The 15,522-nt window shown below is 45.5% G+C and overlaps 1 protein-coding gene across 3 annotated transcripts in view; it reads right to left on the bottom strand.

Moving 5' to 3' along the window:
• Positions 1-10,234, bottom strand: part of RSPO2 (R-spondin 2) — a 118,938-nt gene extending 108,704 nt beyond the window's left edge. For 2 of the 3 annotated variants that reach the window (XM_054816372.1, XM_054816374.1), the window contains exons 1-2: positions 9,928-10,234; positions 9,344-9,614 (exon numbers count right to left, since the gene is read on the bottom strand). In XM_054816372.1, coding sequence (XP_054672347.1) covers positions 9,344-9,437 — 94 coding nt within the window. In that variant the 5' untranslated portion in view covers positions 9,438-9,614; positions 9,928-10,234. Of the gene's footprint in view, positions 1-9,343 lie in introns of all 3 variants that reach the window. The other variant, XM_054816373.1, reaches the window with a different exon arrangement.
• Between the last annotated feature and the right edge of the window lie 5,288 nt (positions 10,235-15,522).

Genomic DNA, 15,522 nt, shown 5'->3' with positions numbered 1-15,522 from the left:
ACGGCTGAAAAGACAATACATTAGTGCAGAGCATATATTTGTATGTAACATATTTCAGCCAGCATTTCAACTCAAAAAAGAAAATAACGTGTCTAGATCAGGAAGTTTACATTTTGTTGCACCACTGCAATTCTGACACAAATACTGTTGTCCCTTTGCAGCATAAATCAGTACAAGTTTCTCTCTATATATAACAAGGCACAGACATTGGCTTCATTGCTGCACATGGTCTACTTGGGAGTTCATGTTCATGCAACTGCCCAGTCATTTAAAACAAAAAAAGCACCAGTTTAGGCAGTACCTAAAAGCCAACGTCACAAACACTATGTATATTTTAGGTTCTTTCCTCCATCTCACTACATCTATGTTTGGGTCTGTTTTTCATCAAGATGGAGAAAATCTTGACATTCTCAAAAAATACAGACAAAAGTTTCTGCAAGGTAAATTTGAGACTTGTAATCCCTAAACCATATACTCTGGATTATTTTTAGATTTACATTTTTATAATCCTAGTGAGTAAAAATTTTTTAAAAAACAGAAAATCATACTAGAAGGATTTTCACAGTATTTTGAATCTATGTTAACCATACATGAGATTTGCTCTTACCCTCTTTAAATAATGTTCATAATTCAAAGTGTTTATTTTTAAATGTAATTACAGAACTGCATGCTTTCTCTAAATATTACTTGTAATTACTTACACTTTCCTTGTTACAGTCATACAAACACCCCATAAAAACAAAAAAAAAAAGAAAGAATGAGAGCAGATAGCATAAACTCCATTCCCTTATAAAAGGACAAAGTCTTACAGATACACCAAGTACTTGGCTTTACTGAAATTGGTATTTCAAGAAGAAATACATAACTAATTATTTACCGGATGCCAAGATTTGCAAACTGCCTGCTATCAAAGGATGTTTCTCCCATTACAGTGAAACAGAGAGCATGAACATTTTTTCACTGCTCACCACGTCTTGGCAGATTGGATCTTAAAAACATCCCCTTGCTTTGCAATCACATCAAAGTACCTAGAATACCAGTTGCTTCTCTGCTTTCCCTTAAAATAACAAAAAACCAATTTCTTTCTGCCCCATACTACAATTTTATTCCTGTATTTATGTTCTTTCACTCTTCACAGTTTGTATACAGAATCATTTAGGTTGGAAAGGACCTTTAAGACCATCAAGTCCAACCATTAACCTAACATTGCCACTCAACCATGTCCCTAAGCTCCACATCTACACATCTTTTAAATACCTCCAGGGATGGAGACTCAACCACTTCCCTGGGAAGCCTGTTCCAATGCTTGATAACCCTTTTGGTGAAGACATTATTCCCAATATCCAATCTAAATCTCCCTTGGTGCAACTTGAGGCCATTTCCTCTTGTCCTATCGCTTGGTACTTGGGAGAAGAGACCAACATGCACCACACTACAACCTCCTTTCAGGTAGCTGTAGAGAGCCATAAGGTCTCCCCTCAGCCTCCTCTTCTCCAGGCTAAACAACTCCAGTTCCCTCAGCCGCTCCTCATAAGACTTGTGCTCTAGACCCTTCACCAGCTCCATTGCCCTTCTCTGGACACGCTCCAGCACCTCAATGTCTTTCTTGTAGTGAGGGGGCCCAAAACTGAACACAGCATTCAAGGTGCAGTCTCACCAGTGCCGAGTACAGGGGGACACACTCTTCCTGATACAAGCCAGGATGGTGTTGGCCTTCTTGGCCACCTGGGCACACTGCTGGGTTATATTCAGCCAGCTGTCAATCAACACCCCCAAGTCCTTTTCCACCAGACAGCTTTCCAGCCACTCTCCCCCAAGCCTGTAGCGTTGCATGGGGTTGTTAAGGGCATTCAAGTCCATAAACAAGAGGAAAGGCCAGGAAATTTAATCACCAATATTTCACATGCTACCACCTAAAAAGAAATTTGAAGCCATAACTTCAAAGCATCACATTTAAGCATCAAAATAGAGTAAGATCAAAGCATAGAACATATTCATTGGAGTGTTGCGTTCAATAGTATTTAAGTACAAACACAAGGATGAGGTAGTGTGACCTGTACACGTCCAGAAAATGCTAGCATCTGCTCCATGGACCACAGTTCGATAGATGACAGTCAGAGACGTGCATAGCTTTGAAATCAAGGTGCTATGATGGAGCAATCCCGAATTATAGACATACAATTAAGGTCTCGAACTCTTGTAGTCTCAGAGGAAGATCTACAGAGGAAAGTACTGTGATACTCCATCATTCTAGATTAGATACAGCTGTCATCTCCATTCCACATTGACTTCCACATCAATTAAGTATTTTGAAATAGGATTATGTACAAACACCAATTTCTTGTAATTCCTCTTTCCTGCCCTCTATCTCCACTGCAGAAACTACTGGAAATGTGACATTAATTAGAGTGTCTGTCAGACTCATTCTTTCACTCTTGCCTCTCCTGTGTTTGACACTGCGTTGCACCATCATCTGCCTCCCTGATCCCTTTCAACTTCATTTCTCCTGAGTTTTGAAAAAGTATTAGTGAAAATGGACAGGATGGTTCAACTCGTGGTAAACCCTGCAAGAGCTGGACCAGCCAGATGTAGAAAGAATAAAGGGACGCAGCTCAGTTTCAAGTCAGGCTCAGAAGTTATCTTACTGCCCACAGATATATGAAGTTCAACAAGTGAAACAGTAAACCCTGGTCAATAAGTGACCGTTATGTATGGAGCTAAGTGGACAAAGTCACCATGTAAATACGGGAAATTGCTGTATGAACCAAACTCTGCATCTGCCTGATGGTGCTCAGAAGCAAGATCCACTTGACACTTTATTTCCTAAGATATATGGGTCAGAATCCAAGTATCAAAAAGTTATACCACAAGCCTATTCCACAGTCTACACCAGAAATTACTTGGAAAGAGATTTAATAAGCTTTAAACTGAAGCACTACTGCCCCAAAAAGTGATAGATTTACTCTGCATGCACAAAATGACTTTCCAAAGCATTGCATCTGCTAAACAAGTACTACAAAGACAATGAGTATACAAACCATGGCAGCACCTAATTTTGGTGTCTAAAGCAGCCCACGATGAAAGGATCAAGCTGCTACATTTGTGCATTATCAAAAGCCAACATGTATGAAGTCATGCTTTTCACTAAGAAAAGGATTAGCAAATACTTGGAGCCTAGACAAATACAAAAGGTTCTCCAACTGTGCCTGAACAAAACTTTGAGGTGAAAAGAGGGCATGCCTGAGGAATTTAATTTAGTATTAAAAAGTACTTGAAGCTAAATAAATCTCTAATACAAGAGAAAGTATAAATTTCAGGGACTGCATCTGCTAAAGTTAACAGTGCTACACCAACACATAATTTTAATAAAAGGTCAGAAGATTGGATGTGGCGGATGCCTTAGCATTTGGGGTTGACTTCAGCTTACTTCAGGGACTAACAATGAGGATGTGTACATCTGAATTACACTTCAATTATAGAGGCAATCAGGTCCTCTTATTTAATATTTATTGAGCTTTATCTGATCAAAGGCAGGCATCTATTGTAGAATGGAGTTAATTGTACCAACATCTCCATGGTCTGTACCAATTAGCACTACATCAATTATATAAGAAAATTTAGACATTCACGTTGCAGATAATTACATGTAGTCACATTAATCCCCTGGATTTTATAATCAAGGATGCAATTTTGGAAAGGGAAGTTATGGTCAGCTATAAGCTTCTGAGCTTGATGTACAGTGCACCGGGAAAAGTTTTCAACTTGTGTTGATATGCAGGTTTGACTGGACAGTCCTCTCTAATCTACAGTTAGCTAAGGTTTTTTGTATTAAAAAATAGCTAGATGATCAGAAATGAAATGCAGACCTCCACGGGATAGACTCTTGGCAGAAATAGCAAGAAAAAGAAAAAAGAAAACCAAAAAACAGTTTACAGAAAGGCCATTGTTTACTTCTTTATGCCTTGAATTTTGATAGTGAAAAACTCTTCCACTTTCTAGCTTTTAAATAATGTCACATTTTTCATTAAAAGCAGCTTATGTAAACAACACCATGCTAACATACTTTATCATAGTAATTATGCTGGCCTGTATACTGTAAATGATACATTGAAGTGAAAAACTGCATTCTTGCTGTTATCATCATAGCTTCCCTATATTAGTATACAATCTCACTTTTGGTATTTGTCATGCATTTTGAACTGCTCTAGTAACAGATTTCAGCCAAGCTTTGGAAAAACATACATTCCTCTCCCCCCCCACCCCGTCACCAAAAAGGGAAAACATAAAATTAAGCCAAGTTTATCAAGCAGACAAATGTAACTTCTTCATCACAGTGTAAATCTTCTTGCAGGTTTTAATACAAAAGCATATAAGCATAGACTTCAAGGTCTGACCAGACACATCCATCTAGCCCAGTATCCTAACTCCAAGCAACCTGTAATGGAATGTAATGGATACGGGAAAGGAAAAGCATACATAGAGCAACGCTGTGCCAGCACATGCTCCCTGTTTTCAATTTCCACCATAACAGGCCTTGAGACACCTGAGGGTGTTAGATGCGTATGACTTGCTGCAGGGTACCCTGCCTGGCCACCTGCTCAAGGTCAGGTACGTGCCAGGCCCAAAACGATATCTTTTAAATATCACCAGCAGCACTAGAAACCTGCTTTTGGCAACTGAATCAAGCACCTAAACTTAGGTGTCCTTTTTCATGCTGAATCCTGCTCTTGGCATTTTGAGCATCTCTTCTGCAAATCTTTGTGCTCCACTTGAGCATCGATTATCCTCAGCAACACTGCATCATTAGCTAGTTCAGCATTCAGTCACTCACACAGAAGTTCTGACTTCTGCTGACATTTTAGTTTAAGAAATTTCCTCAGACTTACCAGATAACAGAGCATAAGTAGCCAAAAGTTTAAAAGTTTAGACTTTTCAATGGTTACAGTGTTAGGATATTCTTACTGCTGTAGTAATACTGATGTGTATACAAAGAACGTTTAATAACTAACTCCTAAGTGGTAAGGGGCTGAGGAACGGAAGCTTTACCACTGATCACAAATACCTGGGAAATTACTCCAGAAAGTGTTAACATATCTTTGTTCTTTTACAAATTCTGTTACAAGCATTTAATGTAACACCTGAGGAAAACAAGTATTTCAGAGTACAGCTTCCTCCTAAGACTTTAAGCCTCAGCTCACAGACAAAAAGTTAACTGTCTTCCAAATGTAAAACATGTTTCAAGTTCAAAAAGAGGAGGATAGAATAGGTAAGATATTTGGATACTGTTAGACAATTAAAAGATATTCTTTATAGTATGACTTTTTTTTTTTTTAGGTAGTAAATTATTCTTTTGGAGTTAGTACAGTCCTTGTAAAAGCAGATGTGGTATTTACTTCAATCAAGTAATTCCAACACAGATTCCTTTTCCCCAATGCTCAAATCATCAATCTTTCCCAAAACCTGACCACACAATCCAACTGAAACAGGTTCCAAGATTTTCCCCATCTCAGGAAAGTATCTAGTTAGGAAAGCCAAATCACAATCCCCGATATCTCAACCGGTTTTTCTAGTTGAAAATCCATGTAACAGCTTCCTATATTAATAACTGGTTCATGGTCAAGACTCCCACCTTACATTGTGATACAGACTTAAGTGACGTAATTTTGATTCCAGCTACTATGTTCCTCCACGTATGCATATACTTCTATAAACACCATACGCAGAGCTATAGTGAGCTCTGAGAAATGCTTGGGGAAATTTCCTTTCCCAGGCCCTCGTATTTCCATCTGTGGATATTTCACCATCACCACTGTCGCTTACTATTCACTCATTGACACAGACCCTTTCTTTATGTACATCTAATACACAGCGCGAGCATCCAGGAGCTGAGTGTGCACCTTAGCCCTTACCACACTCCTTGAATGTGAACTACATAGAAAGTCAAGGACTCAGCGCCACGTTTTGATTTGAGTTCTTCGATATAGGTAACTTCCAATTTCTCATTATTCCAACATTGGTCTCACCAACTCCAGGGAGCCTTTCTGTACTACAGTTAAGTCTTCCCATCAATGCAGGCACTGCTGTCACATTGACATTTTTTCCCCCTGAGGGAATTTTGTTGTCATCTAATTTTTGATGGCTGTTTACAAAGAACCCTATATTATTTTCTGTCAATGCTTTTGCAGAAATACATCACTCCCCCCAGTAAGCCAGCCTGACAGCCTTCATTTTTATATACTCCTACTTTGATTTGTGGTACTCTTTGGGAAAGTTGGTTTTATCATGTCTCAGACAAAGAAAAACCAATGGGTTTTCATGTGCCTTCTGATATTCAGTGAAATGCTAAGACATGAAGCTGCCCATCTTATACTGACTGCTAAAGGGAAATCTGAAGAAAAATTTTCATTGACCTGAACAAGCGAGTAGGCATGCAGGAGAAATGAAAAATCAAGTTATACAATTAAACAAGACAGGGAAAGGAGGTGCTTTGATAGTAGGCTAAGCCAGCTGTGAGATTACACCACTGACCTTTAAGCTATGTAACCCTTAAATATGTTTTAGGATAGCTTCTGAAGGAAAGGCAAGTAATCATAATTACCTGCTCAGGACAGAGACTTCCAAAGGGAGAATTTGTTGGGGTGTTTCAAGGGAAGTAAGGGTCTGCTCTGAGCCAACTAGGCAAAGCAATATTCTAATGAGCTGCGAAAGTAACTAAACACAGCAGTGGAGTTAGCAGAATCTGTTGATTGTAATGCATTTACTGAATAATCTTTAATGAAGTGGCATTGGCTAACAAAACACAAATCAATGCCAGGTAGGAACCACATTTTAAACCTTACTATTTCATTCCACTTCTACTGCAGCATTGCACGCCTTGGTTTGGGAAAGGGTTGAAAGCGGAAGGGGAAGGAAGAAATCTGGGAACGTCCCCCCAAATTTGCTAAGCTCTTGTTTACTAGAGTATTCTACATCAGCTACAAATCCACACAAACTCCAGTAGAGGCATTATATACTTGAAGTTTACTGTACATTCAGCTGCTTTAAAAAAAAATCTACACATGATATTTGCCCATAATTCCAGACTGAATGCAATTGATTTCTACTGCACAGGAGACTTAACCTATGCCAAAAATTTTATTTCATTAAGAAAATGATATTATGGAGCATCTGAGATCATGTAACAGACAAAAACAGAATGCCAGAGAAATTTTAACTGCCAGTACCCCACAGTGAATGCCTGATTATTTGCAGATGGGATATGGAAAAATTGTGAAATTATTGGAATTTTGGGTCCTGTACGAAAGCATTACTTCAGGCTGCATGTGTCATGGCTAATGTCTATTATAATTTGAATACATTCTTAGATTTTGCTTTCAGTGCTTAGAACTGGCTATGCTTACTTCTTTCGACTTAAGTGAAAAGGACTGCATTCTTTAAAGCGCAAAGCAAAACCCTTAGGTGATAGCACAAAACAGTGCCAGTAAGTCAACTGTCAATACTGATGTTATTTATCCAATAACTAAACTAAAAACTAATTTAAATCAATCTCCTTTGGAAAAGCCAACTGTTCAACAAGCACAACAATTGCTCTAGGATCAATCAACGAACATGAGATCAATTAAAACCAGCTTAAGTTTTTGTAGGACAATTCACACAAGTCGAGTTAGATGTCTATTCATTTCAGTACTCCCACAATGCAACCCTTAAGCTCTGTTGTAAAGCAGAAATACCACTATCACCCTCCGCTGTCTAGCCAGCACTCTAAGTAGTTCCACATTTAATTAAAGACACAGTATACCCTTTGTTAGCACAGATAGTCTGGTCACTTTAAAGGACTGCTATCGTTTTAGCCACACACACAAAAATTAAATTCTGGAAGCCATCTGTTGAAAAAACAGCAAAACTGAATTGCTTTACAATTTTATTTGTACCTACTCTGAAGGTGACGTATACATGAAAGTGCAAACTGTTTTCCTTTCAGAGTTTTATTACTGTTTGTACTGGCTTAACACTGGAGATGTTAGCTCCTTGCCCTTCCAAATAATTGCACTAAAAGTGCAATTTTCAGAAATAAAAATTTCTCAGCAGCTGAGCCACCAGATTTTCAGCTAACTTTAGAAATGGGGAAGGGAGACATGGCCGAGAAAAGAATAGGAAGAGGGAGAGCAAAATAATCCAGAATATGTGGGTAATGAAAATATTTTATGCTGAAGGTGTGTGTCTCCCCCCTCAAAAAAAAAAAAAAAAAAAAAAAAAAAAGAAGAAGAAGAAGGAAAAACCCCACAGACAACCCTGACAGCAGGGGAAGAGCTGCAGTAACCTTTTCGTCCACATGGGTGCTGTACTGGCACATTTCTCCGCTCCAACTCCTAACTCTGGTAATCCCGACCCCAGCATTTTAGGAAAATAGATTAAACCCCAACGCACCGTTTCTCCCCCCCCCCCCCCCCCCCCGCCGGGATCTGCAGGTTTTGAGCAAAAGTTGGCGGCACAGAAATCCCCTCGGCGCTGGGAAAGGCGCAGTTCGCTCCGCCGCCGCGGCTCCCCCGCGGGCTGAGCCGCCCGAGCCCCGCGGGCGCGGCACGGCGGGGCCGGGGGTGCCCGGCGTCCGCGGCGTGAAGGGGAGAAGCCGCCTTTGTACCTCGGAAACACGGTCACTCCAAGCGACCGCCCACGGGAGGCTGCCTCGAAGTCCGCCCCACGGACACGCGAGCCTTAACGGCACGGGCTAACAGCGAACCTCCGGCTGCTGCTGCTCTAAGTTGTTTGACGAGGTACGGCGACATCAGCGGCTCCCGCTGCTGGCTGCGGCCGAGGGGCCGGCGGCGACAGCCGGCAGCGCCCGTCCCGCGGCGGGCAGTTCCCAGCGAGCCCCCCCCGGCTCTGCCTGCCCCGCGGGGGAGGAGGACACGGCCGCGGCGGGGGGCTCGCACCTACCGCTCGACGTCCCCGTCCACGGCAGCCCCCTCGCGGGTCGCGGAGCAGCCGCGCCGCTCCGGACGGTTCTTTCCCATCGGAGCTCGCGTCCACGCCGCTCCTCCCGCTCCCGACCCGGCCTCCCCAGCAGGAGGGCGGCGGGCAGCCCCGCGGAGGGGTCTCCGCGCCGACACGGCCCCGCGCCCCCAGGTTCGCTGCCGCCCCACGTGTCGGCCCGGAGCCCGCAGGCGGGGAGCCGGGGCGCTCCTCGCCGCGGGGGTGGTCACCTGCCGGGGAGCTCCCCTTCCCGTTCCTCGGCGAGGAGGGGACGGGCACGCAGTCCTCCGGCAGCCCCCCTCCTGCCCCGCAAGCACTCCTGCTTGCCGCCCCGGGCGGGTGTCCCGGGTGAGCAGGCGGCGCTACTCACCTCTCTTGCTGCGTCTCCAGCGGCCGGCTTGGCAGTGGCCGTAATCCATACAGTTCAGGATGATCAAGGCAAAGGAGAAGAGGCGAAACTGCATCCTGGGCCGCGGGGGTGGGCAGCCTCCTCCAGCGGCAGCGAGGGGCGGCGGAGGCCGGCGGCAGGCTGCGTGCGGGGCTGCGAGCGGCCTCGGAGGGGACCGGCAGGAGCTCACACGCCTCTTGCTCCCCTTCTCGGGCGCTGCAAACTCAGAGCCGCTTCCAGCATCTCCCCTGCGCTGCAGGGAGAGAGAGGGGAAAAGCTTGGCTCCTGGCTTTCCTGGTCCTCCCCCTTCTCCGGCTCTCCCCGAGAAACAAAAAGAGAAAAATCAAAAAGCCAGGTCGGGGCAGGAGCGGGGCCCCAGAGCAGAGTCACCGAAAGCCCCAACTTTATCCCGAAGCAGCGGGCGAGCACTGCAGCTCGGCACCCCCGTGCGCCCCGGGGACGGGCTGTCAGGCGAGGGAAAGCGCTATTTATCCCGGCGCAGGGGCGCACCCCGCCCACAGCCGCTCAGGTCGCGGGCACGACGGGGCGAAGCCGCCCCCCCCTACCTTCCGCGGCGCGGCCCCGCGGCCATCCCGCCCCGCCGCCGGGCCCGGAGAGCGGCTCCGCGCCGCGGGACAGACCCCCGCGGGAAGGCGCGGGCCGGCGGCCGCCGAGAGTCGGGCGCGGCGGGACTTGCGGCGGAGACTCCTGGCCACATACAGGCGGTACCCGCGCCAAACGCCCCCCCTCCTCCGCTCCCCCGGCTGCCCGCCTCCGCCCGCTCCTTTTATGCGGTGGGGCGGGGGCTGTCAGCCGGGGGCAGCGGGGCCGTGCGGGCTCCGCGGGGATGCGGGGCCGCGGTACGTAGGTGGTGCTGTGGTCCAAGGCATCCCGCGCCCGGCCCTAGCGCCGCCCGGCGCCGCGCCCCCGCCCCCGCCTCCGCCGGGCCCTAACGCCCGCCCGCCCCGCGCCCCCCGCCCCGGGAGCCGCTGAGGCTTTTGCCTGGAGGCTCTGTCTGGGAGCGCTTCTCCCTCTCCCCGCAAAGACTCCTCGTCGTTTTCCTGCACTGCTTATAGCCTTGGGAAACCTTGTCCTCCTCACTTCTCTCCTTTTTCTTTTTTTCATTTCCTTTTTTTCATTTCCTTTTTTTTTTTTTGTTTCTTCTCACACTGTTTGATAATTAACTATTTCTTTCTTTCATCCCTGGTTTTAGATCTTGATCCATTTATTTTTCCCTCCTTTTCTTCTGGTTTCCTAAAATCTGATCTCACATGTTTCCAAAGCCTCCACTTCGAAGCACCACTTTCATTATCCTGGCAAGATGGCTTTTGAAGTCCTAAAGTATAACTGTAGCAAATGATTTTTTAGCTGTTTCTAGCCACATTTCTACTTGGCAAAGATATTGTAAAGCTGGTAAAAAGGGAACCCTAATAGTACAGATAGAGTATGAAACAAGGGAACGCCCAAGATGTTCCAGGTGAATTTAGCTCTGATGCAGGAGGGTCTGTTAATTCCTCATAGCATCAACTGCACTGACCCCCCAGAGCCATTTGCTTTTTCTGGTCCTCGCTCACAGCCTGTTCCCGGGCACTGCAGGTACTGACAGACCGTGGCTCCTTGCTTGCGGTGCCGGACCTGCTGTGCCTGACCTAATGAGCCCCACAGGACCCGGGGCGCTAGGGAGCAGGTGCAAAAGCTGGGGAGGCAGCGTGGGTCTGGTACAACTGGCACAAGGCCAGGTCCCATAAACCCAGCTGGATCCAGGCTGACTCTGTGCTGGGTGTTCCTGCTCCTTTCTACCTCCCGACACGTCTGGTTGTGGGAATGTGGTGCTGAAATACCTGAGCTGCCTCGGGATGGAGCCAGCCAGGCTCTCACAAAAGCAGATGTACTCTTTCCAGAGCAGAGCTGGCCCTAGAAAGAGCATAACTGCAGTCATGTGGCGCTGTGCCTGAGCTAATAAATCGTGCTAGACCCAAGCTGGCTTTTCATCTATGGCCCGGACAATCTGACCACAGATAAATTAAGTCTGACTGTATGGTGTTTACCATGCCATCCTGAGACCTCAGAACTTTTGACTGTAGTTATCAGTATAATATGTGTCTGAAGCAGAGAAGCATCAGTATCCTCAGTTTCCAGACAGAAGACTGAGTTACAGAGAGGCTGAATAACTTTCCTGAAATCAAAAGGGTTGAAGGCAGCAGTGTCAAAACTTGGTCCTGAGTTTCCCAAGATCTCTGACAGTGGTGTAAACCCTGGGCTGCCCTTCTTTACATTTATCCACTGTACAGTAGTAGAGTTATATTAGTTTAACTGCTACTATGAAATTTGAAGATTTTTTTAAAGTCACATTACAGTATATAACAATATCTTCTGAGGTCAGAAGATTATTATAACTGTCATTATGGGGTTACAGTGTATGAGATCCCACTGTGCCACATGGAGCACCTGTACCTTTCAGTGTTGTCATAATAAAAGAATTACAGAGATGTGTCCTGTCAACTAATTAACACAGACCTAAGAACTAGGTCAGTCAAGGTCATCATAGTTCAGTGTCAGTGGTCTCCAAGTGGATTTGGAGTGGATGCTATGGGAAAGACTGCAAAAAATAAGGCATGTATATATGTGGTTTGTGGTCTTTATTCTCCCCAATCTACTTACACAGTGAAACTTTCCAAAGGAGATATATATATATATATATATATAACTTGTTGTAACAGAGGCCATAATTTATTTTAGTGGAGTATGTTTACTGGCAACTAGAGTTCTCCAAGACATGTAGCCCCCATATCCACTCTAACTTCATGTGACAGATTGTGTGCCACAGACAGCTGACACTGAGACTTTTTGTACTAACAGTATCTTTAAAGTACATGGTTACAATTTCTGATGCAGAAATAAGAAGTGTACCACCACCCCAAGCTGCAGTGCAAGGCAGAGAGATATCAGACTACAAGAGGAAGAGGAAATCAAAGAAAAAGAGGTGTTAACACCACCTTTGAGAGGACTCCAGGAACTGATATCCTTGCCTGTTTTCAGGTCTACAAACTCATAGTCATGGGAATTTGAGTCTACAGCAGTTATCTGGAGATGAGTCTCAGAGTCATTTGTGTAAATATTGATATTAGTACCTCCCCGCTAACACACTCCATTTCTGGATGTGTCTGAAATATATAGAAGTATAAATGGACTTTCAGAAAGGTGCCCTGCTGACACTGAAGATGACTGAGGTCTCTCACAGTGTAGTATTGGGTTTCAGGGGAAACAGGTCTCAGACATTTCCCCATTTCTTAAGGAAGAATAGCCTTTGAAGGTCTCCCAGACCTGGAAAATAAATATGAAGAAAGTTTCTCCAGGTGAAATTCCTAGCCTTGGAGAGCAGGAGTAAGCCTCAGTACTGAGTTTTTCCTGTGTGCAATGGGGGAGCCAGTAGCCCAGGTGGGAGTCAGCTCTGCGGAGGAAGCCTGCAGTGGATGGTTCAGGAGCTGGCTGGGATTTCAACATCCACTTTGAGCCAGGCAGGCTAGACTAGAATCATAGAATCATAGATCTTTAAGGTTGGAAAAGACGTCTAGGATCATCAAGTCCAACCGTCGACCCAACACCACCATGTCTACTAGATCATGTCCTGAAGTGCCATGTCTACAAGCTTTTTGAACACCTCCAGGGACAGTGACTCCACCACCTCTCTGAGGAGCCTGTTCCAATGTCTGACCACCATTTTGGTGAAGGAATTTTTCCTAATATCCAACCTAAACCCCCCCTGGAGCAATTTGAGGCCATTTCCTCTTGTCCTATCACTTGTTGCTTGGGAGAAGAGACCAACACCCACCTCACCACAACCTCCTTTCACGCAGTTGTAGAGAGCGATAAGGTCTCCCCTCAGCCTCCTCTTCTCCAGGCTAAACAACCCCAGTTCCCTCAGCCGCTCCTTGTAAGATTTGAATACCCACAGGCAGCCCATGTAATACCTGGTAGCGCTAGCCATGGGCTAGCATCCTATCATGCCATGTAAGTACAGGACATAGCTACTTCCTCAGGACAACTGGATGTGATTTACATCACGGACAGCTAACGGGGAACATCTGCAGGCATTGAGACACTGTTTGTCTGTGACAGGCAGGCAGCTGAGTTGGGTGGCATTTTAAAGACTTTGGTAGGAAACACAGCTATGATGACTTTAAAGGAATATAATTTTTATTTTTATTTTTCTTAAGTATTTATCAAGAGCTCTTTCTAAGTATGATGGGCTGTTAAGGAAACAGCATGAAAGATCTAGAATTGGAGTGATGGAGACTTGCATCCTGGATCAAATAGCGATTGGAGGTAAACTTTCAGTATTGCATGATGTATGATAGGCAAGGAGTGCTTTCAAAGAGAAGACAAGCAGCTTATGCTTCCTATTATGAGGAAGAAATGGGAAGTATGCAAGAAAAAGAATGTTACAATCAAAGTTAATGGCAAGAACATGTCAATGCTACATAGACAGCAGGCTAAACTGGATTTAAATTCACAGAATACAATGTTGCAAAAAGCAAGGTTTTTGGCAATAAGAATCTAGGTCATGGATTTGACACTACAATGGATGGAAAATTCATGTTTTAAAATAGGCTGCATGGAAATAATCTTCTTTCTAGATATAGTTTGGTTGTCAAATCTGCAGGTAAGTTTCAGGTGATGACTAGTCACCATTACAGAAATAACATCTGAATTTGTGTATTCAGAGAAGACTACCTAGACATAGAGGGTAGAAGGAGGAAAGAACAGACGCATTGAAGGGACTAGTTAGCTGGAAGGTGGATGAGGATCACCAGAGTATACCCTTTGGGTGAGTTTCTAAAGGAATGATAACAGGAAACAAAGGCTGAGGAGAACAAGAAGAACCACAGAGCTAATAAAGGACAAGAATTCAAGCGCATAGCTAGCTGTTTATGACAGTTGATAAATCAAGAAAAATGAAGGCAACTTTGAGATATGATTAAGAAAAAGTCCTTAAATGTTTTGGGAAGAATGGTGTCAGTGGCTCAGAAGCCAAATCATAGTCCTCAGAGCCCAGAACATGTTTACAGTCAGAGGGAAAAGAGTCAGCAGGGTTGAGAGGTTAAAGAGCAGAGGAAGGAAAAGTACTGGAATGGGTTCTGTAGGATGTGGTAGACCTTTGTGTCTATAGTCCCACTGAAATCAACAGAGGAATTCACTGTAAGCATGGTATCTTGGGTTTGTGTGGCAAGGTTTTGGTAGCAGGGGCGCTACAGGGGTGGCTTCTGTGAGAAGCTGCTAGAAGCTTCCCCTATGTCCAATAGAGCCAATGCCAGCCGGCTCCAAGATGGACCCGCGGCTAGCCAAGGCTGAGCCTGTCAGCAACAGTGGTAGCGTCTCTGCGATAACATAGTTAAGAAGGAAAAAAAAAAAAAAGCTGTATTTTGCAGCCAGATAGAGGAGTGAGAAGATGTGAGAGGAACAGCTCTGCAGACACCAAGGTCGGTGAAGAAGGAGGGGCAGGAGGTGTTCCAGGGACTGGAGCAGAGATTCCTCTGCAGCCTGTGGAGACCATGGTGAGGCAGGCTATCTCCCTGCAGCCCATAGAGGTTGATGGTGGAGCAGATATCCATCTGCAGCCCATGGACGGCCCCATGCCGGAGCAGGTGGAGGCACCTGAAGGAGGCTGTGACCCCGTGGGAAGCCCACACTGGAGCAGGCTCCTGGCAGGACCTGTGGCCCTGTGGAGAGAGGAGCCCACGCCAGAGCAGGTTTGCTGGCAGGACTTGTGACCCCGTGGGGGACCCATGCTGGAGCAGTTTGCTCCTGAAGGTCTGCACCCTGTGGAAGGGACCCACACTGGAGCAGTTCATGAAGAACTGCAGTCCATGGGAAGGACTGACATTGGAGAAGTTCATGGAGGACTGTCTCCCGTGGGAGGGACCCCATGCTGGAGCAGGAGCAGAGTGTGAGGAGTCCTCCCCCTGAGGAGGAAGGAGCAGCAGAGACACCGTGTGATGAACTGACCACAACCCCCATTCCCTGTCCCCCTGTGTTGCTGGGGGGGGAGGGAGAGAATTGGGGGGTGAAGTTGAGCCCAGGGAGAAGGGAGGGGTGGGGGGAGGTGTTTTAAGATTTGGTTTTATTTCCTATTACTCGACTCTGATTTGATTGGTAATAAA

Source organism: Grus americana, chromosome 2, assembly GCF_028858705.1.
Source record: "Grus americana isolate bGruAme1 chromosome 2, bGruAme1.mat, whole genome shotgun sequence".
In the NCBI taxonomy this organism is placed as follows: domain Eukaryota; kingdom Metazoa; phylum Chordata; class Aves; order Gruiformes; family Gruidae; genus Grus; species Grus americana.
Note: the sequence above shows the minus strand (reverse complement) of the source record. Positions and strands in the feature narration are given on the sequence as shown.